The sequence below is a fragment of the Artemia sp. Qi Xiang Cuo genome, chromosome 14 (assembly GCF_049724085.1).
Source record: "Artemia sp. Qi Xiang Cuo chromosome 14, ASM4972408v1, whole genome shotgun sequence".
Classification (NCBI taxonomy): Eukaryota; Metazoa; Arthropoda; class Branchiopoda; order Anostraca; family Artemiidae; genus Artemia; species Artemia sp. Qi Xiang Cuo.
The window spans coordinates 44,339,746-44,362,385 of record NC_142807.1 but is presented as its reverse complement, the minus strand read 5'-3'; the positions used below and the strand labels follow the sequence as shown (position 1 = coordinate 44,362,385).

The following is a 22,640-nucleotide window of genomic DNA, read 5'->3' as shown; positions in this document are numbered from 1 at the left end:
GATTAAGTCATATTAAAAGAAATAGTTATTACATTTTCGACCATGCTGAACAAAATGGCTATCTCAAAATTTGGATCGGGTGACTTTGGGGAAAAAATTAGTGTGGGAGGGGACCTAGTTGCCCTCCATTTTTTGGTCTCTTAAAAAGGGCACTATAACTTTCATTTTTCCATTCGAATGAGCCCTCCCACGATATTCTAGGACCACTGGGTTGATACGATCACCCCTGGAAAAAAAAAACAAAACCAAAAAACAAATAAACATGCATCTGTGATCTTTCTTCTGGCAAAAAAAAAATTCACATTTTTGCAGATAGGAGCTTTAAACATCTACAGTAGGATTCTCTGATATGCTGAATCTAATGGTGTGATTTCATTAAGGTTCTATAGCTTTTAGGGGGTGTTTCCCTCTTTTTTCGAAAATCAGGCAAATTTTCTCAGGCGCGTAATTTTTGATGAGAAGGACTAAACTTGATGAAACTTATATATTTGAAATCAGCATTAAAATCTGATTCTTTTGATGTATCTTTTGGTATCAAAATTCCGTTTTTTTAGAGTTTTGGTCACTATTGAGCCAGGTCACTCCTTACTTGATAAGGGAAAGTCTGATACCATAACATTTGTTTTTCTGTTAAATTGATTCTCAAGATTTTTTATGAGTATCTCAGATCATCTTTTATCAACCTTTTTTTTTCAGCGGTTTCCCACATTATTCGCTTTCTGATTTTCCCATATACTGTGCTCATACAGGTCTCAAATATACAGGTCTCAAAGTTGATGCAGTCTGCTATGTTGGACTTGCTCCAGCTTTGGGGGAAGTGCAACATACCCTACTAGCTTTTTTCAACAATATGTAAAAAATAATGTTACTTCACCATCTTAAAGGGCATAGAGAAATCACTATAAATCCATAAGCAAACAATTTTTATTTCAAACTGACAGCATTAAAAGGCCAGACCATACTTTTTTCTGCTGCTGTAGGGTAACTCCGACAGTGTTGGACTTACCCAACAGGTAAACGTTACAAGTCTCTTAGCCAAGGTGCACAAATCACTGAATGTATATGATTGCTTGCATTTAAAAAAAGAAAAACATATCACACAAATTATGGTTTGACTTCAGATACAAAAATTGACTCATATAAGTTGTAGCTTACGTGTATGGGCATAAAACAAAGATCTACTGATGCTTGCCAGTAACTGCCTTGTACAACACAATAACCTGACGGATTTGGGGTATTTCAAATGGTCTGGTTCCCACTGACTTTACTGGTCCTGCAAAAATGTATTTGTCATCCACAGTATCAATATTGTCTTTCTGTGGCCAATTGAATGAGTAGGTGGCAAGGCTCAGGCAGTGAAGAAACTTGAGCTTAACTTTTGTCTTGTCAGGAAAGTCTAGAACCCTTCCTATGTACTAACCTTGTTCACCATTCCTGGCATTGTATCTAACTACATAGTAGCCTACTCATTTAGCTTGGGAACAATCTTTCGCTTACTGGGTGTCTCCTTGCCATCACTGTCACTTTCTTGAATAGTATCTTGAATGCTTTGATCATCCTCATCAGAGCCAAGTTCAAGGCTGATGTATGATTTGCTATCACTTGAATCTCTATTTGCTTCCCCCTTAGGAAGAATTTTTTTTTCGATTTCATACCCTTCTCATCTGAACTTTTCTTCTACCCTTTGCCTTTTGCTTTCAGATTTTCTTCCCTTTCAAGCACCTCTAGATGTTCTTTTGATGTTATCACTTCTGCCTCTCTTGCAATTTTCTTCTTTTTTTTATTCCTGAAACTGATGGTAGGTCAGACCACTTGACTGAGTCAAGTAGAATCTTTTCAAATGCTTTTGATTGGTTGCCAAACAACTTCCTTGGATTAAAGCTAACAGAAAAGATAGTTTTTTCTAGTTCAATGTTGATGGTGGTTATGACTTTAGATATGCCTGCTTTTTCCTCTTGTTCCTTTTTCATTTGTGCATAGCATCTCAACTTGGCAGGTCCAAACTTGGCCTGGTCAATTACAGATGGATTTACTCTCAAAACACTCAGATCGAAAATTCCAGTCGCTTTGAATGACTTTTTGATCAGACTAGGAGTGAGATAGGTATCCCATACCTTTGATAAGAGACATACAAAATCCTTCTTCAACAGAATGTCACCAGGGTGCTCCCTCTGCCATTTCACGAGATTCTGATCATAAGGCATTCTCATTCCCTTGAAAACCACTTTGTCGAGAGCTTGAAACATGTGGGATGCATGTGGAGGTAGCTTGAGAATTGTCACGTTATTTTTGTTTGAAAGTTTGACAAGAGCAAGAGAAAGATGTGAGCCATGTCCATCTAAGCTGAGGAGTGTCTTTCCCTTTACATGAGGACGAAATTGAAATTCAAACCAGTTCATAAAGAGATCAGACGTCATCCACCCTTTCTTGGTGGATGAGCTAGATGCACCAGGGTAAGCTCCATCTACAGGTATCCAGGAGGTCGAGGTATTCTTTGCAGAGAATTCTTAGAGGTGGGAGTTTTTTTCCGTTTGCGCTGATACAAGCCAAGATAGTTGTATTTTCATGTCCATTACTACCTGTTCTACGAGTGGCTGGTAAGCCTTTGGCTCCAGCAACTTTTGTGTTGCCAGGATACCAGCAGAAAGATGTCTCGTCCAAATTGAACCAGCCCTGGGGCTTGTCAAGAATATTTATCGCCATGGCAGTTTCATGCAACAGCTTATAAAAACCATACATTATGAAGGGGTCAGATTGCTGCAAAAGTCTTTTGTTTTCTAACCTTTCTGGTTTCTTTAGTGAAATTCTGTTTTAGCGCTTGAACCCTACCCACCAGTCATGACCAGGTTGGTTGTCCTTAAATCTTGTTTGAACCTTGTTCTTAATGAGACAGTCTCGGACTTGATCAAGAAATTCCTGCTTGCTGAGACCTATGCCCCTTTTTTCAAGTATTTGGAAGCCCTGAGCCATATCCTTTTCTATTTCAGCAGGAATTTCTTGGCTTCTCTCTCCACCACAAACGGGCTTTTTGACTACTGTATTCTTCATAAGGTGATCATGCAAGGTAGTGCGCGGAATCTGAAACACTTTGGAACCCTGCAGCATAGACATTCTCTTTGGATATCTCTGCTAGCGCGTTTTGTGGCTGAGTGGCATCATATGTTCCTCCAACCCCGCGTTGTGTTTTCTGAACATAATTTCTAGGCATCTAGAAAAGACAAAGGAATTATGAATGAATGGATGAATTTATTCGTAGGGGAATTATGAATGAATCGATGAATTTAATCGAAAACCTGTCACAAGCAGGTGTGCAGAAGTTCCAAAACTGCTTGTAGCAGAATTCCAAAAGCTGTCAACACTTCAGCTGCACAATCTGTGTTTTGACAGCTTTTCTTTGAGCAAAAGGTATTTCTATAGGTAAAATTTGCAGAAAAGTAACAATTGTAACTTAGTATAGCTTGCAGCTGGAAATATCAATAGTTTTCTGAATCATATTTAATCATATTAAAGTACTGTGTCATATTTACTCTAATACTGCTAATGGTGTATAGTTTTCAAAGTCTCAAGTATACTGTAGGCCTATATAGCTTACTGCTGATAGTTTATGGATTGAGTTGTACACTCCAATAATATTGGTATTATAAAAATAATGCATACCCAACTGCATGCTTAATACTCATTGATCACTATACTACAACTATAAAAAGGTCAGTATACTTTTACTAGCATAAGAAGAAAGGTCAGTAATTCAATGATCCATGTCTGGTCTTGATGTGTAGTAAATAATTGAGACATAGACTCTTGAAAGTAGTGAAAAAATTATGTTAAGTTAAGTGAAAATCATAGTTACTAGGGGTGGATTGTCATCAGTGATAAATCACTAGGGGGCGGCGACTTTGAACGAAAGGGGATTTTTGGGGAAAACGATTTCGAGAATGTTTTTGAGAAGACAGATTTTGGGGGAAATCCCCAAAAATTTGGGGATTGTCGAAGCACAGGTATTTTTAGACAAAATCTGCCAACAAATTTTACTATGCCATGCAAGCTGCCAAGTAGCATTGCTAATATGCTACCCCATGTTTTGCACAGCGGAACACAACTTGTGTTTTACAGCTTTCCTTGGAGCAAAAATTATTTTTACGTATATAAAGGGTATTTTCAGACAAAATCTGCCAACAAATTTGATAACTGGCAAGTAGCATTACTACTTTCCTATCCCCTTTTTTCCATGGGGGGTCACATGTAAAGGTTGAGACGGAAAAACAATGAAAAGGGAGAAAGATAAGCGAAAGCAGGCACAGAACTGCAATACATGAATGATCAACACAACACTACATTCCACTAAGTAAGTAGAGCTATCTAAGGATGGTTGATGGCTTCAACAATAATTATCTAAAGCTTAGAATCTGTTCTACCATTTAAAATATCGATCTTTGGTAACATGGGATAAGTCCAACACCCCTGCCAAACTTTCCCATAGGGGGTAAGTCCGACATGTCGGACTTCTCCCCAGATGGGTTTTTTCAGGGGTAAGACTGACACCTCTGTTATCTCTTCAACTAATAAGAATAGCTTGTTTTAAAAAATCAGGAAGATGCTCCTGGTCTTCTAGTTTTTATGAAATGAAAAAAAAAATTCTGAACAGAAAGCGTGCTAATTCTACCTGAAGTTGATGGCACTGTTGCCTACTGCTACTAATATGGAAGAAAATATGAAAGTCTCCCATAGATGCAATGGACCATAGGCAAATGCAGACTTACCCCACAGTCAGACTTTCCCTGATTCACCCTACTGAAAACACAAAAGCCAAGTATAAAAAAGAAGAATATTGATTTAGAAGTCAGAAGTAAATATGTAACCTCACAACAAAAAACTAATCTATAATGCTTTTCATAGTCCTACAGGAGCTGTGATGTCAGTAACTATCAGTATACAATTAAAATTATCTTAAAAACTTAGACATAAAAATAATAAGTTTACAGTCATTAAACAGCATAAAAATAATTGATTGATATATAGGGTAACATCTTGGTCTCACTTAGAATTACTTGAAATGAAGAACATATCAACCATAATATGGACTCCAGAGATCCAGTTATTTCTCTAACGGAGAATTTCAAGTTGTGATACTTATTATAAAGCGAGTCTGTAATCTTAATGCTAATAAGATTCCTTCACTTCGAACTTGTCTAAAAAATAATCATGAAATGTCTTTTTCAGAACGAAGATGACAGTCAATAGTTGAGCTAAGCTCATTGTGCAGAAGTGATGCCAAAATTCAATGAAAAAATAAATAAATAAAGGAACAATCTAAAAATTCTTTACTTTTATACTGTTAAAAGTGCCCTTAAATGTTTATTTTAACCATACCAAAACTCTTATATTGTTTTGTGTTTTCAGTAAAGTGCTAGTTTTCTATAATCCTACAAACATAGGGAAGTATCACCAGTTGATTTATTTGCACTAGTTTTTTTTATGTATATTAGATAGACTGTGAAGTAATAATTTTTGTTTGTTTAAAGTTTCAACTTTGCTCTTTACTTCCCTTGGAAAACTTTTTTTAATTTATCTCTGCTCATTTTTAATTAACATTTAGTTAAGAAACAACACTGTCATGATCTTTTTGTTTACGGAATAACTTATGTTCGTTTTAAGTTTTAATGTTGCTCCTTAGTTTCAGTTCAAAACTTATTTTTTTTATATAGTTTCTAATCACTCGATCTAGGGAAAAATAGTGTTATTTCTTTGTATTTTTTTAAGACAAAATAGACCTTTAATTCTTTGTTTTAAAAAATCAAATTTAGTAGCACTTAAGAAAGTAGCTCCAGGCGAGTAGCTTCTACACAAAAGGTTAACTAATTGGACAGGTTACATATCGACCTGCTTGTGGGAAATTTTGCTAGCTCAACAGAAATGTGTCTTTAGGCTTAGGGAGTTATTTGACCTGTCCCTAAATAGAAAAGTTGTTTATTGCTTATAAATGAATTGAAATTTCAAAAAAGATCATTTCTTGTGTATGTATGATAAATGGTATTATAAAGTAAATTTATTCTCATTTCAAAAATTTTGGGAAGAATTACCTGAATTCTCCTACAGAGCTGTTTTCGTTTGTCTTTCTTCCTCTTTGGATGCACAATCTTGCATATGAAAGAATATTACAGCGGAATTGTCAAGTAAATAATTTGAATAAGTAACTATGACTATAAGTAGTCCTTCTTTTAAAATACAACTTTGAGTGGTTCCAGAACCACATGCGTACGCTTCTCCAACTACTAAGTGGCAAGGGGTTGGGGTTTATAATGAACAAATACCAGTTCATTATTATATTTTGTTTTTTCTTTTTTCTGCAGCTAGTTAAAGTAAAGAACGAATAGTAAAGCTTATAATAACTGACTATTACTAAGAGACTAAATGTTTGTAATAAAACAGTACGTTCCTAGAAACCAGCATCATCCATTTATAATTAACAGAAAAAGTTGGCCCGGATTAAGTTCAAACTCAATGCCTTGGGATGACAAGACATATGCTCTACTGACTGAGCCACCAAGACTTGTATACTATGAAAGAAAATACAGTTTGAGACAATATCGAAAAAGAATCAAACAGTTCGTGGTAACGAACTGTAAGTAAGGAGCGACCCGGCTCAATGGTAACCGTAACTCTAGAAAACGGGTTTTTGATACCAATAGATACATCAAAAGAATCATATTTCAATGCTGATTTCAAATATATAACTTTCATCAAGTTTGGTGCTACCCACCAAAAGTTACGCGCCGGAGCAAATTTGGTTGATCTTCAAGGAAAGAGGAATCGACCCCCTAAAAGTTATAGAATCTGAGAGAAAATGACACCATCATATTCAGCGTATAGGAGAACCCTACTGTAGAGGTTTCAAGCACCTATCTAACAAAATGTGGAATTCTTAACTTTCTGCCAGAGTAAAGAACACGGGTGATTTTTTTTTTTTATTGATTTTTTTTTTTTCAGGGTTGATCGTATCAACCCAGTGGTCCTAGAATACCGTGGGAGGACTCATTGGAACGAAAATTAAAAGTTCTAGTGCACTTTTTAAGTGACCAAAAAAAATTGAGGGCAACTAGGCCCCCTCCCACGCTGATTTTTTCCCAATGTCACTTGATCAGAAATTTTGAGATAGCCATTTTGTTCAGCATGGTTGAAAATATGAGAAATATGTCCTTTAGGATGACTTAATCCCCCGAAGTCCCCGGGGAGAGGCCTGAAAGTTATGAACTTTACCCAATGTTAACATATAGTATTGGTTATTAGGAAGTATAAAGACGTTTTCAGGGGGATTTTTTCTGGTAGTAAGGGAGTGGGTGGGTAGGGGGTTATGTGGGGGGATCTTTTCATGGAGGAAGGTAAATTGCTGTGAAGGGGGCGCCGGATTTCCCAGCATTATTTAAAAAAAAGATCAGAAATTAAATATAAAAAAAACAAGTTTTCCAACTGAAAATAAGGAGTAACATAAAAACGTAAAACGAACAGAAAATATTAGGTGTATGATTGGGTTCAACCCCTAGTCTGTACCTCGCTCTTTAAGCCAAAGATTTCTTAGTACATTCATAAGAGCTATTTATTCTAAATACCGGCCTCTGTGGTTAAGGGGTTATTTTTTAAGAATTGGAACAAAATTCAAACTTTAGCTTAAAGAGCTAGGTATTCGCTAGGGGGCGAACCCCCTAATATACCTATTAAAAATATATGAACATAGAAGTTCGTTACGTAAGTTAATTCGTAAGTTACATGTATTTGTTGCAAATTAAAACATTCTTAAGTAAAATTAAAAAAGTTTTGAGAGAGCCATTTAGCCAAAAAAGTAAAATTATTATGTAAATTTAGTTTTAATTATGCATGTTTCGGTAAGCCAAAATCAATACATTCAGTAATTAATTCCAAAACGTTCAGAAATTGAATAAAAAAAACAAGTTTTTTTTTTTAACTGAAAATAAGGACCGACGTTAAAACTTAAAACGAACAGAAATTATTCCGTATATGAAAGGGGCTGTCCCCTCCTCAACGCCTCGCTCTACGCTGAAGTTTTACTTTGTCACAACACTTATTTTTGTTAAACAATAAAAAAAAATTAGCGTAAAGAGCGAGGCGTTGTGGAGGGGACAGCCCCTTTCATATACGGAATAATTTCTGTTCGTTTTAAGTTTTAACGTCGTTCCTTACTTTCAGTTAAAAAAACTTGTTTTTTTTATTTATTACATAAAGAAATGATACAGTTCATTATAAATGGGGACTATGCTAATTTCATTGGATATAGCTAAAACCTAGTAAAGAACAAAACATAGCACATATTAACTAAAAGTTAAGATAATTACATAAAATATCAATGTAAAATCATTTCAATGAATTCATTGGTAGATTTTATTTTAATGTTTGCAATATTTGCATTATCTACTTAAGAAGTGACACCAAAAGTGTTGTTTTTTGTCAGGCTGTAATTTTTTATGGAGCAGGGGGCAACTGCCCCCTCCGGGCCCCAGTTTGCTCCCCCCCAGACCCCAGGTCCCGCCTTCAGCTGAAATTTAGTTTCTTCAAAAATCTTGTCATAATTAAGATAAGCCTGCATAATTCAGAGAAACGGTATTCCAGTTTTCTTTGGCAATTCTTTGCATTTATGGCACTATAAGGCTTATTTTTTATTTCTCACTGACATTTTCAGTTGACCTGGGAAAGTTTGGCCCCCCTTTGCCCCCCCCCCCCCCCCCCCAGGGTTTCGACAAAATTACGCCCCTGTTTTTAGTGCTATATCACACTTACGGGTGGTAGAATTGATAAAAATCACGTGGATATGAGCAATAGCTTTCAAATGAGCCATTAAACGTCACTCTAAAAAGTTCTGGTAGGCTAGTAGCCCCAGCTAATCCACATGAGACAAGGCCCCAAAAGTGCCGTTTTTAAGTGCCATTTGCAGCTTTCTGATGGTGGAATTTATAGGAAGGAAAGACGTATATATGAATAACATTTTTTATATAAGCTATAACAAATTTGTCTAAGATACAGGCAATACCAAAACGCCTATTAACAATACGCCCATACCGATACACGTAATATTGGTATGGCCAATACCAATACAGCGTACAGCCCTTTCTTAGGAGACTTTGGAGGGTTATATAATCACTGAAACCACAGAAATTGGACATTTGGACTATATTAAACAAGATGGCAATCTCAAAATCTTGATTGGACACCTATGGGGTGAGGGGCCTGTAGGGAGGGGGTCTATTTGACCTCAATTCTTTTTGGGCACTCTAAAAGGGCACTTACAAATTTAATTTCCTTTCGAATGAGCTATTACATATCTTTCTATGATGCTCTGACCACACCCTAGCCCTGCTAGAAAAAAGGGAGACAAAAAATGCGATTTTGTTTGTTGTTCACGGAGGAGGACTGTAAGAAGGTTTTCGACCATGTGAATAAAATGTCCAAACAAACATTGAGACAATTTGTCCAATGACACTGTCTACAAGCAATAGTGTGGAAGATGTCACTCAGAATCACAGTGGGTAAATTTCTTTGACAACACTTCCCCTTGTCCAGGCTTTGTGCACTGGAACTGTTGATCAGCATCTCCATCGTGTTCAGGATGGGCAAATCTAGCTGATACTCCTGTATGAACAGATTGTGCAGAGCTCCTGTAAGGATTACTCTGATCTAGCTCTGTCATTTGACATGTGCCACAATGAGTTCTTCCTTGCTCATGGAAGATCTGTAAAATATCTGACTGACTTTTGAAAATGCTGCATTAGCTGGCAGTGGGATAGCCATGAAACACAACATCAGCTAAAGTGAAATATTTCTCCACAAAAACTATGTACAGACCAATCTGCATCCTTGCCATGCTTGGCTACCTGATTTCCTGCTCATTATATTTCTGATAGTGTTTGGAGCATCTATCTGTTACAGTATATTGGAAAGTTTGGAGCTGTTAATAGTGTTGATGGCCTTCTTTGAACAAAATGCTTGGCTTTGCAATAAAAGGGGTGGCCAAAAATAATCTTTGTTCTTTTGTTCAACTAACTTTGTTCTTTACTTTTTTGATTTGCACTGCAACAAATTATAGTGTCAGGTAGAGACAAAATAAGTTCGATATACTTCAATCAGATATAGATAAGAATTTTATATCTGCCACACCTGAGTGTCACCTTTTTTTATACTTCTAGGTCTACTGGATTTACCCCCTCTGGTGTTATTTTGGGTTTTGAAATGAGATATTGCACAATGGAGCTTTTTTGTTTTTATTTTGTTTTTGGTTTTCTTGGGCTTGAATTAATAGAAAACAATCTTTTAATTCAGAAAAATATTCCCAAAGATATGAAATTGGAGTTTTTTCCTCTTTTCCATAGAAAAGAGGTGTTTCTGCACAAACAATTTCAAGTAATTTTGGATACATTAATAGGTAATTTTTTTTAAAACTCTTTGGGCCAAGAGGATTCTGTTAATCAAATACCAAGGTTTTGCCTTCTTCTGTGTCTTATCAGACTACATTATTTATACAGTTTTGTTTTGTCATATCTTTGCTGGAATACTGGACTAAAGGCTATGAAAATTAAGCAGAACAAGCTCCCTCCTAAGTGACATTAATCTTTCCCCAAATTAATTAAAAAAAACTTTCCACAAAATAAGTTTTTCAAAGAAAAGTAAAGAACTCTATTAAACAAAAAATGAGCAAAAATAAAATCAAATAATCTACCAAGCTCGAAACTACCACAAATCAGCATCGATAAATAAATGAAACCAAAAACAAACAGAAATTACAAAAAATAACCGAGTCAAACTCAAAACGAGCAGAAATTAACATAAGTTGGGCGCAAAACCCCTATGCCTTCCCAAGGCCAGAACAAAATTTGCACTTTACTGAAAAAACTTTCGACTATTCAAAAGGGTATTAGTCCTTTGAATTTCAAATCGAATGAGCCCTTTTTCAAGTTTCTACGACAAAAATTTCAATAAAAATCTTATATGCCCCAGGGCATAACTTATAACCCTTGCCCGGAGGGCTGTGGGGGGAGGGGTTGTCATCCTTAAAGACCTAATTTCCAAAACTTTCAACTACGTTGAATAAAATGGCTATCTAAAACTTTTGATTGGATGCGTTTGGAGATAAGGTGGGCGTGAGAGGGGGTTATTTGCCCTCAGATCGCTTTCTACTATTAAAAAAGATGCTAGTCGTCTGAATTTCATATCGTATTATCCCTTTTTCACGTTCCTACAACAAAGATTTCAATAAAAAGCTTATATGTGCTCAGGGCATAAGATTAAATTCTTGCCCTGAGGGTTGTGGGGGAGTGTCCTCCTCAAAAATATGTTTTCTATCTGGAAATCAAGTACCCTGAACAAAATGGCTATCTCAAAATTTTTATTGGATGCGTTTGGGGGAATGATGTGTGTGTGTGGGGGGGGGGGGTTAGTTGCCCTCTAATCACTTTCGACTATTAAAAAGGGCACTAGCCCTTTGAATTTCCAGTCGAATGAGCTTTTATTGAAGTTTCTACAACCACGCCTTCTTTTAAAACCTTATATACCCCCAAGGCATACTTAAAATCCTTGCTGTGAGGGATGTGAGGAAATGTCCTCCTCAAAACCAAATTTTCTATCAGGACATCAACTACGCTGAATATAATGATAATCTCAAAATTTTGAATGGAAATGTTTGGGGGGATGAAGGGCGTGGGGGGGGGGCTAGTTGCCCTCCAAACACTTTCTACTATTAAAAAAGGTACTAGCCCTCTCAATTTCCCATCGAATGAGCCTGTTTTGAAGTTTCTATGACAACGCCTTCTATAAAAACCTTATATGCCCCCAGGGCATAACTTAAAACCCTTGCCCTGATGGTTGTGGGGGAGTGTCCTCCTCAAAAACATATTTTCTATCTGGAAATCAAGTACGCTGAACTCAAAATTTTGTACGTATCTCAAAATTTTGATTGGAGGTGTTTGGGGGAATGATGGGCGTGGGGGGAGGGCTAGTTGCCCTCCAATCACTTTCGACTATTGAAAAGGGTACTGACCCTTTGAATTTCCAACCGAATGAGCCTGTTCTGAAGTTTCTACGACAACGCCTTCTATAAAAGCCTTATATGCCTCCAGGCCATGACTTAAAACCCTTGCCCTGAGGGTTGTGAGGGAGTGTCCTCCTCAAAAATGTGTTTTCTATCTGGAAATCAACTACCGTGAACAAAATGGCTATCTCAAAATTTTTGTTGGATGTGTTTGGGGGAATGAGGGGTGGGGGGGGGCTCGTTGCCCTCCAATCACTTTCGACTGTCAAAAAGGGCACTAGCCCTTTGAATTTCCAATCAAATGAGGCTTTTTTGTAGTTTCTACGACAACACCTTCTATAAAAACCTTATATGCCCCCAGGGCATAATTTAAACTCCTTGCTTCGAGGGCTGGTGGAGAGTGACTGCCAATAAATCATATTTTCTAACTTGGTTAAAACACTTCGGGGCGAATGAAACACCTACCAATTTTTATTTGAGATCGTCTAGGAACGGATGGGCGTGGGGGGGGCTAGTTGCCCATCCCTCACTTCCATATGTTAAAAAGAGTACTAGCCCTTTGAATTTCCAATTGAATGAGCCTGTTTTGAAGATTCTACGACAACGTCTTCTATAAAAAACCTTAGATTCCCCCAGGGCATAACTTAAAACCCTTGCCCTGAGGGTTGTGGGGAAGTTTCCTCCTCAAAAACGTATTTTCTATCTGGAAATCAACTATTCTGAAGAAAATGGCTATCTAAAAATTTTGATTGGATGTATTTGGGGGAATGATTGGCGTAGGGGGGGGGGGGGCTAGTTGCCCTCCAATCGCTTTCGACTATTAAAAAGGTAATAGCCCTTTGAGCTTCCAATCGAATGAGCCCGATTTGAAGTTGCTCCGAGAACACCGTCTATAAAAACCTTGTTTTCACCCAGGGCATAAGTTAAATCCCTGTCCTTGAGGTAGGGGGGGGAGTTTCTCCCCCAAAAATACATATTGTATCTGGAAATCAAATACGCTGAAAAAAATGGCTATTTCAAAATTTTGATTGGATGTGTTTGGGGGAATGATGAGCGTGGGGGGGGGGCTAGTTGCCCTCCAATCACTTTCGACTATTAACAAGGATATCAGACACTCCAATTTTCGATCGAATGAACCCTCTTCGACGTTTTTACGACGACTCCTTCGATACGAAGGGCCTGAGTATGGAGAAAAAAAAACACAGGTTGCCCACATCGTTCTTTACTTAGGCAGCGCGCGCGCGCTGCCTATGATAAGAAAAGGAGAAACTTTGTCAAATTTTCTCCATTTTTTGTATTTCACAAAAAGTAGAGTGTAGCCTAATAATTTCCACTTACTACATGACTGGTTTAGAAACCTGTCTTCTGTCAAGAGCCAAGCTGATCAAGAAGCCAATACTAAAATTGAGTTACCAGTATCTTTCTCCTTATCACCTCTATGTACCAACCTGTCCCTCCCTGGGGAAATTGAGATTTTGCTCCTACCACAAACTGACATTGTGTGAGAGAGAGGTTCATCCATCAAAGTGGTAATAAGGCTTGGTATATTTTATTGAATATACCAAGAGAAAGCTACTTTTGGTGCTATGTTTCAAAACCTGCTGGTATCTCTTGCATGCTGATTGGGTGTTTATATTTTATAAAAATGTAAGATAGATGAATGTATCTAAATTTTGGGGAACATCAGGGGAATGTTACCGTGGCACAGATATGGGAAAAGGGGTAAAATAGAAAAAAGTGAATTTTGACTTTTTTTATGAGGAAGAGTATCCTTCAGACCAGTATGGGGGAAGGGGGAGAGGCTGCTCTATCCATCTCCAGTGTTCAGTGTGTGTAAATAGATGTAATTTTCTCTTCCTCATCATGTTGTCAGGTCTCTCATGAATGCATACACACAAAAACCCTTTATACAGCCCACCTGCTCCCAGGAAAATATTTTCACCCAGTAACATTTAGCAATTTTGGGGAAACATTAATGTTTTGCTGTGGACACTTGCCACTGTGTAGGTAGGGCATTAGAACAGTTGTGTAATTCTAGTTTAGAGTCAAACTTATTTCAACCATCTACTTTTTATTCTAAAATATTACACACAACAAATGCCTGCATATACATCCCAACATTTGACAAGGTCTCCTTTGAAAAGTTATATTTAGGATGATGAAAAGTTTCTTTTAGATGATGAAACAAAACATTTGCAATGTCTAGGTCTATTTCCCCTCTTGTGATTGCAAAGCTCTTATTTTCTAGTTTCTGTTATGGCAACACGTGGAAAACTTCGATTGAATGTGAAGGTTATTCCTCAAGGAGGCAGTAACAAAATTGACAGAGTTGATTGCAGTGTAGAGCCTATTTTATTAAAATTGAGAATAAAAGCACCACCAGAAGATGGAAAAGCTAACTTGGAATTGCAGTCATTTTTAGCTAAGTGTCTTGGGGTTCATAAGCAGAATGTTTCCCTCATTTCTGGTCATAAGTCACGCAATAAGATGATTGAAATAAGTGCTGACAGCAAAGAACTTATGGAAAAGATTAAAAACCTGGCTCTTTGATATGAAGATGCAACTAAATGTACTCGGTTATAAAAAGATCCTCAGAAGATTGAAAGCCTACTGCTGATGAACATATTTTGATATGCAACATTTTTAAACAAAGATTTTCTAAATTCAAGGAGCATAATATTCCAGTTTTTTCCTGGACATTAGATACTAAATTCATTAATTGAAGAAAGATGATAGTTATTTGCCTCTGGAGGAATTAAGAAGTAGTACTGGTAATGTAAAAATTCAATAAGAAAAAGGTGCAGTTTCAGTTCAATAGTTGAATTATTTATTTTTGAAGCTTTTCTTGACTCCATTGTGGATGTCCAGAGAAAAATCAGAAGCAGCCAACAAGCCAAATTTCAACGTGACAATCCCCTCAAGCAGAGCATATAATATATTATTTGTTAAAAGTCGCAAACTAGAGCAGCTGGTATGAATAATGATTATGATGAACTTCTAAAGGATTAGTACCGTAATCTTATTAACGTGAAATACAACATAAGCCAGTGTAATTTAGATGAGAGAAACAAATCATTTTTTGATGAAGCTTTGACAATTGTTAAGTAATGTGCTTCCTGAAAGGCTTATTCTATTAAATCGTTTTACTTCAAAATAGAAATGGCGGTTTTGTTTTGCGAAAGAATTTGTAAACCATTACAAGAATGCTTCTCCTGTCGTTGACCAGATATCCAAGCATAAAAAGTAGTGATGACGATGTTTTGGCAACTAAAATTTTAACCAAGCGAATAGTGAAGCTGATGTTCACAAAGCCAAGAAAAAAGGAAAAACGGGTGCTCTATCTAAAAATTAAAGCTTTATGTGTCCATTTTAGCTTTATGCAACTGCAACATTTTTTAGCATCAATGTAATTTTTGTTTTGGCCGACTATTTTTCTTCTATGCTCCAGTGGGGATGATGTTAACTTCATGTAAAGGATGTTTTTCACAAAGGTAACATCAAACTGGAAAAAAATGGAGATTTATTCGAAAGACATGTCTTAAATTTAAGCATAATCAATATTATCAGAGGCAACGCTATAACGTTGCCTATAGTAAAGGTGAAATAGAAAATCCAATTTGGAGTTACTTGCATTTTGTCAGTGCTCTTGGAATAGTGAAGCAGATGTTTCTTTTTTTTGTATGTTGAAACAAGATCGACCCTTTGGGTTATACTATCAGAGAACTTGCCATGGACACAGAAAGAAAAAATACAAAATTTATACCATATTTTTTATAGGGGTGGAGGGGGGGGATCAGTTGAAATCCTTCCCTTATGTTTTAAGGTATGTTTCTTGTGGCATGGTGTAATAGTGGGAAATCATAGATTCACACAGTCAACACTTTGGGGCTGGGGAGTTAGCTGGGTCTGAAACTGTCAGAAAGTATGATTTAAGTCAATATTGTCTGAAATAACCCCCCTCCCATCTTCCTCTTTCCTCTCTATCGTGAGATATGGACGTAAATGTGTACACCTACACATTGGGAGTATCTCTCTTCAACTTTGGTTTAAAAAAAATAAAAGGAAAAATTGTTGATCTAACACCACATTTATGGGATTTCTGAATATAGTAAAAAAAAGAAAAGGTATTTGCCTCTCCCCTGGTCCCTAAAAGCTGACTGTGTGAACCTTTACTGGCATAAAAGAGGGATGAAAGAGCTGCTCAACATAAAACTTCAAGGGTAGATAGAAAAATAATGAGAAAACAATGTTAAGACAAGTAGAATCTGGTAAATCCGTGTTGAAAATGATTTTTTCTGTTAGCATGCTAATTGTTCTAGTAGAGCATTCAACTAACCTCCCTTCCACCTATACTTTTGAACAGCCTGAATGTATGCTTATTTTATATGATGTAATTCAAACATCAATATGTTTTTTGTCAGTTTTTAAGTGATTTTGCTGAAAATCGAATCACAGAATTTTCAGCACAGAACAATTTTAATTTCATCAGGGAAATTTAAAGAGAATAAAGAAAAAGGCAGGAAACCAGAAGGAGAGTGTTTCTTAAAAAATAGACTGTTCAAATTAGGCTGACTCTAGAGTAGACAGTTTCTAACCTAGATCTTACCTAATTCTTGCACAAGACTCAAAAGTTGGTCATTCCTACTGTTCTTTTACAAAAAACAGAAAGAGTGCAGAATGAGAGACAATAAAGGAATGGTTGTAAAAATCTCTTAACCTTCTTGAAAATCCTACTGAAATATGTTTTGGAAACAGCTAAAATTAATGCCTACATTTTTGATGTCTGGTCTTAGTTATCTGTTTCCTTTTCCTTGGTTTATGAGCTTAAACCCCGATTTTATTTTATTTTTGTCCTTCTGAGAAAATAGAGATTTTGCCAGAAAGGATTTTTTTTTAACTATTTTATAATAAATAATGTAGCAAAGATTTGAATTTCAATTCTAGCATTAAAAGGGTGAGAAGATAAAACTTTTAGATCGTGTTCAGGGGATTAGGGCGGGGGGGTAGGTATCCTTTTCCTACAGTTAGAATAACCTTTATTGTGCTATTAAAACAAATGTAACCAGACTCAAATGGAGATCCTCTCCACTATCTGTGTTCAATTGTGCTAACATCCAGTCTAAGTTGAGCCATGCTCTACATGAGATGAAAAACTACTAGATAGATCAAAAGGGTTACTGGCGGAAAAAAAATCCCTTTTGCTCTTTAAAAACTTAGCTTTTGTTCAACTGTGTTTAATTTAAGCAGCACACTGAGAAAAAAGTAGCCAAAAAAGAAAACATGCAGGTCCACATTGCAACATTGTCTTTTCAATATTACTCTTGCAAGATTAGTCCAAACGTGGGAAAATCAGAAAACAAATAATATAAATATGCATTAATCCATCAATGCAAGCCGTACCTTGTATATTGTTCTTGAAAAACTTTTCAGTTAAGACCTTCCTTTGTCATGTGAATCTCAGCAAGAGAATCATTCCTATTCTAATGAGTTTCAGGTTTTGTTAAATGATATGTCTTTTGCTTCTACCAACTCCCTCTGGCATCAAATTGCTAAGGCCAATATAGCTATGTATGCTTCTGCTCCATTCCAATTTGTTCAAAGCTCCTTCCCAGGAGTCTCCAATTTCCTTTAAATACTTTTTATGATTTCTGTCAACTTTTTTTTTAGGACATCCAGCTTTGTCTTGGCTCTAGAATGGATAGCAAAAAAGCACAATTGCAGATTTATAATCATTCATCCATAAGGCTTAAATTTTAGTGTGTTGGCATTAAAGTGAAAAAATATGATTAATCAAATTTAAAATACAAATAAATTGATCAGGGAGAGCTAAACCCATTGTAATCCAACATGGAAAAAGTAAAGATAAAGAGTCAATGGTAAATAAATTGCCCGTACCCATATAAATCAAAACAAATATATCAAACACATTGATTGTGGGGTACTTAAGGGGGTGGGGCACAGTTATTAGGAAAACAATCGAAGTAAAATATATTCAAGAAGCAGGGTTTGCAAGCTAAAAAAGTCGAACTTGTGCTAAATGTAAAAAAAAAAGAAAAAAAATTCTAGTCATACAGCAAATCAAGGTACATTTAGAATAAAATAAAAAGATCCAATGGATTAGCACAAGTAAATTTTTTATCCATTTAAACACCTAAGACTTCAAATTCTATATTAAGATGCATCTTCAAATTCAATAGATGTTACAGTATTCTATCTTAATCTTGTATCCCTTGAGAACTTTTTGGTAATAACTTTTTATTCGTTTTTTTTTTTTTTTTTTTTTTTTATTCGGTTCGTTTGTCAGATTGGTTCATGTCATCTCTGATTTGTAAGGTGCTAGAAATTTAAATTTTATTACATACTTTTGTAATTGCGATATCCATTCACAACTTGCTTTTATTCCTAATTTTTTCTAGACATATAAAAAGATGACAAAGACAGCTAAAAAGAAGAGTTCAGACAAGCATGAATCAACATCCAAAGAATCAAAGAAAGGAAGTGTTTTTGACAGACTGGGTGCGAAATCTGGGGGAACTTCTGGTTCCATTTGTAAATATTGGGCTAAAACTGGCTCATGTCCAAATGGCTCTGACTGTAAACATGCTGACTCACATGGGATTAAGCCTCATAAGAAGTCAAAAGAGAAAATAGTCAAAAGAAGAAGAAGAGCATCTACTAGTTCTAGTGGAAGTTCATCTTCAACTTCCTCTACGTCAAGCACAAGTTCATCCTCATCATCCAGCTCAAGCTCAGGTAAGCTTAAAAACTATTGACGAGGCACAACTGTGGTCTGAACTGCAAAACCCAATGATTCAGTATAAAATTTTCTAATGCATGAGTAATATGACACAAAATTGTCGTTTTTTTTTTTTTTTTGCTTCACAATATCTCGGTAATGGAAGGGTCTATTCATTTACATTTGCTTGAAACAATATGATTTTGAGTAAAATTGTTTTGAAAGTCAATTGGTAAATAAAACACGTGTAATTATTAGTTGGCTAAATCTCCTCCACCAAAAATACTTTCATTAAAGCTACAGTCAAGTCTACCATAAAGAGAGAAGGATTGGATCTTGAAGCGAGAATTCGTGCCCCGTTCCGAGTGAGTCTAGTGGAAACCCTAAGTTACTCATCATCAGGATGGAGTGGTGAACCGTCCTACTGGTTGCCTAGTCCGGTCAGTAGGGTGACTAAAGTATGTATGTATAAATTTATTGCCCCTAATAAATGTAAACATACAACACTGATGGAGTGATAAAGAAATAAAAGGAAAAAGAAACGAATAACTTCTAAAAATGCAAACGAAACCAAAACAAAGAAGAACTGACACGAAAAAAATAGAAATAAACACATGATCATCAAAGAACAATTTCAAGGGTACTTTCTCCAATAATCTGCTTCCGATACCTCTCATTTCTTTTCTGTACCTCGGACGCTAGACTATCATTTCCGTACCGCGAGGATAGGGAGCTGTTGTTAGTCCAGAATGGCAGCCATAACAATTATTTCTCATACTTATGAAAACACTTCCTCGTATCCTTAATATCCGAAGTAGTAAGAAGAAACCAGAATGGTGCAAGGATGAGCAAGTGTGGCACAACCAATGCATTATATACGCTATCTAGGATACGGCGGTTAAATTTGAACTTTAACGCAACTAGTAAACCATACGCCTTCCTAGAATTCCCGGCAAAAAGTTCTCTCAGAAGGTGACGCGTGGCGCGAACCTTATCGGTATACCAAGGTACGTCAGTGTATCTTGCGTTTTAATAACACGTTCACTTAACTGAACATTTTTTCGGGCAATGTGAGCGGCCATTGAACATCAAGAACACAGTCTTGCTTCCGTTAAATCGAAGACCAATACGTTTGTACTCGCTATCGAGGATTCAAAAAAATTTCTCAATCCCGAACGCTGTTTTACTGATGTCGAGAATATCATCTGCATAGTTAGCTAGGGAAACACAAATTCCTTTAAAAATACATGGGGTTAGAACTTGCTCATGTGACACAACAACAGTATTATTAAACAGAGGCGGAGAAATAATAGCGCCCTGTCTAGTATCTTGTTTTACTGAAATTGAAACAGTAAGTTCCATCGTAAAAAGCGAAATGGTGACCTTAACTCTGCTATTTAGTTTTTTTATACGTGTCACGTATCGCTTTTATGACGGAGGTATTTTCACCACGCTTATAAGCAGCCAATAAAATATATAGACCCTTGTCGAACACTCTTGATACGTCTAACCCAGCAAAATATAATGCCTTATTGTCTTTATGAGCATGTAGGAGTAATATAGTAATCAAATGGTGAGCATGTTTGCGACCTACTCCTTTCTTGAAGCCGAACTGGTTGTCCGGCGTATAACACTTATTAGATATATCATTAATAGTTAGTAACTCAAAACTTCGCACAAAACTGGTGACACCGTAATTGACCTAAAAGAAGAACACTGGTCCGAAGGCTTTCCCCTTTTTAATACCGGCGTTATTACTCCAGTACTAAACAATCAGGAACTATACTACAACAGAATATCATCTGAAAGAGTAAAGTCAGATGTTCAATCAGAAGAGGAGAACCACGGCTTAGATGCTTTGCGCAGATGCCATCAACACCACGGGAATTTTTCTTTTGTAGCTCAGAAATACACTCGGTAACCGCAGATCGAGTAATAATTTAACTCATCTCATAATTTGATTAGCCCAAGCAACCGTAAGGTCCTCTTTCATATTAATTGACAATGATGGATCAGGCTTGGAAAACTCACTTTCAAAGTAATTAAATAAAAAAAAACATTTTTTTTTAACTGAAAGAAGGGAGCAACATTAAAACTCAAACGAACAGAAATTATTCCGTATATGAAGGTGTTGCCCCCCTTCTCAGTACCTTGCTCTTCATGCTAAAGTTTTTAGCCCTTTTAAAAAAGATTTCTATTATAATTAAACGGCCCTTGTGTTTTAGGGGTCGTTCTTTAAAAATGTGGACAAACAGTTTAATTTCAGCTTAAAGAGCAAGGTAGCGAGGAGGGAGGCAACCCCCTCATACACGAAATAATTTCTGTCCGTTTTGAGTTTTAATGTTGCTCCTTACTTTCACATGAAAAAACTTGTTTTTTTAATTTATTTTCTGATCCTTCTACAAATAATAATTATGAATCTGGCTCACCCTCCATGAAAAATTCCCTCCCCTCACGGGAAAATCCTCCTTCAAAAGTTCCTCCCACGTAAAATACCCTCCCCCCCCAGTAAAAGTTTTTTCCGGACAATTCCACCCTTTCTGGAAATTAAAATCCCCCCCCCTCCATAAAATTTTTGAGCAGAAGATTCAGCCTGAAAAATTCTACTTAGTATACTTTCATTTGAAAAAGACTTCAAATGTCTTTAGTTTAATAGAGTTTTCTAATAAGTTAAGTGTTCTTTAAACTAAGGGAGTTCTAATCGTTTTTTTTTAGCACTCCGGAAATCCCCCCTTCTGTGGAAATTATTTCCTGGAAATCCAAACACGCAGGATATTTCCCTCGGACAATTCCCCTGGAACATCTCCACATGCAAAAGTGAGTAGGCAAAGATAAAGTTAGACAAATAAAAAGAATTGCAGATATGAATTCTGTCAAATTTCCCCAGTGTAAAGTTTCCCCTGGAAAGTTCAACCCTGTACATTTCTCTTCCACACGGAAAATTATCCCCATGGAAACCCATCCCAAATACAAAATTCCCCTCTCCCGAAAAATGTCTGCATACTTCCCAATAACAAAATACTAAACGTAAACAATGGGATACTTTTTATAATTTAAAGACCTATCCCCAGGGGCTGGGGGAGGGGGATCATTTTATCTCCAAAGGCATAATTTTGGGGACTTTTCAATTATGCTAAACAAAATGGTTATCTCAAAATTTTGATCGGACTATTTTGGGGGAAAAGGGCATGGGAGAGAGGCTAGTTGTCCTCCAATCTTTTTAGTCACTTATAAAGGGCACTATAACTTTTAATTTCTGTTCAAATGAGCCCTCTCCCGATATACCCATCCCATTTAAACAGTTTTGCCTCTCAATCCCTCGGACAATCTGATTTGGCTTTTTTCTACAATTAGCCATGTCTTGATGCCTACTGCAAAATACTTGATTTTCAATTCAAAATCAACGGAAATCAAAATCAATATTTTTGCCTCACAATCCCTCGGACTATCTGTCTTGGCTTTTCTCTACAATTAGCCATGTCTTGATGCACACTGCTGTAAAATACTTGATTTTCAATTCAATTCATGGCTAATTCTAATCACCAGTGGTTCGATATGATCACCCCTTGAAAACAAAAAACAAATAAACACACATCCGTGATCTTTCTTCTGACAAAGATATACAGAATTACACATTTTTGCAGATAAAAGCTTGAAACCTCTACAGTATGGTTCTCTAATACGCTGAATTTGATGGTGCAATTTCCATTAAGATTCTTTGAATTTTTTAGGGTGTTTCCCCCCCCCCCCTCTTTGAAAATCAGGCAATTTGTGATTTTCAAATGGCCTGATGTTGCGATTTTCATTAAGATTCCTTCACTTTTAGGGGTGGTTCCACCTTTTTTGAAAATCAGGCAAATTTTCTCAGGATCG

At 36.4% G+C, this 22,640-nt stretch overlaps 1 protein-coding gene across 3 annotated transcripts in view; it reads left to right on the top strand.

The window, feature by feature from the left end:
* LOC148944507 (uncharacterized) overlaps positions 1–22,640 on the top strand; it is a 47,671-nt gene that overhangs the window by 8,681 nt on the left and 16,350 nt on the right. The window contains exons 1-2 of one of the 3 annotated variants that reach the window (XM_089099735.1): positions 14,592–15,363; positions 18,448–18,784. In XM_089099735.1, the coding sequence (XP_088955861.1) occupies positions 15,235–15,363; positions 18,448–18,784 (466 nt within the window). In that variant the 5' untranslated portion in view covers positions 14,592–15,234. Of the gene's footprint in view, positions 1–14,591; positions 15,523–18,447; positions 18,785–22,640 lie in introns of those variants that run through there. The other 2 variants (XM_089099736.1, XM_089099737.1) reach the window with 2 other exon arrangements.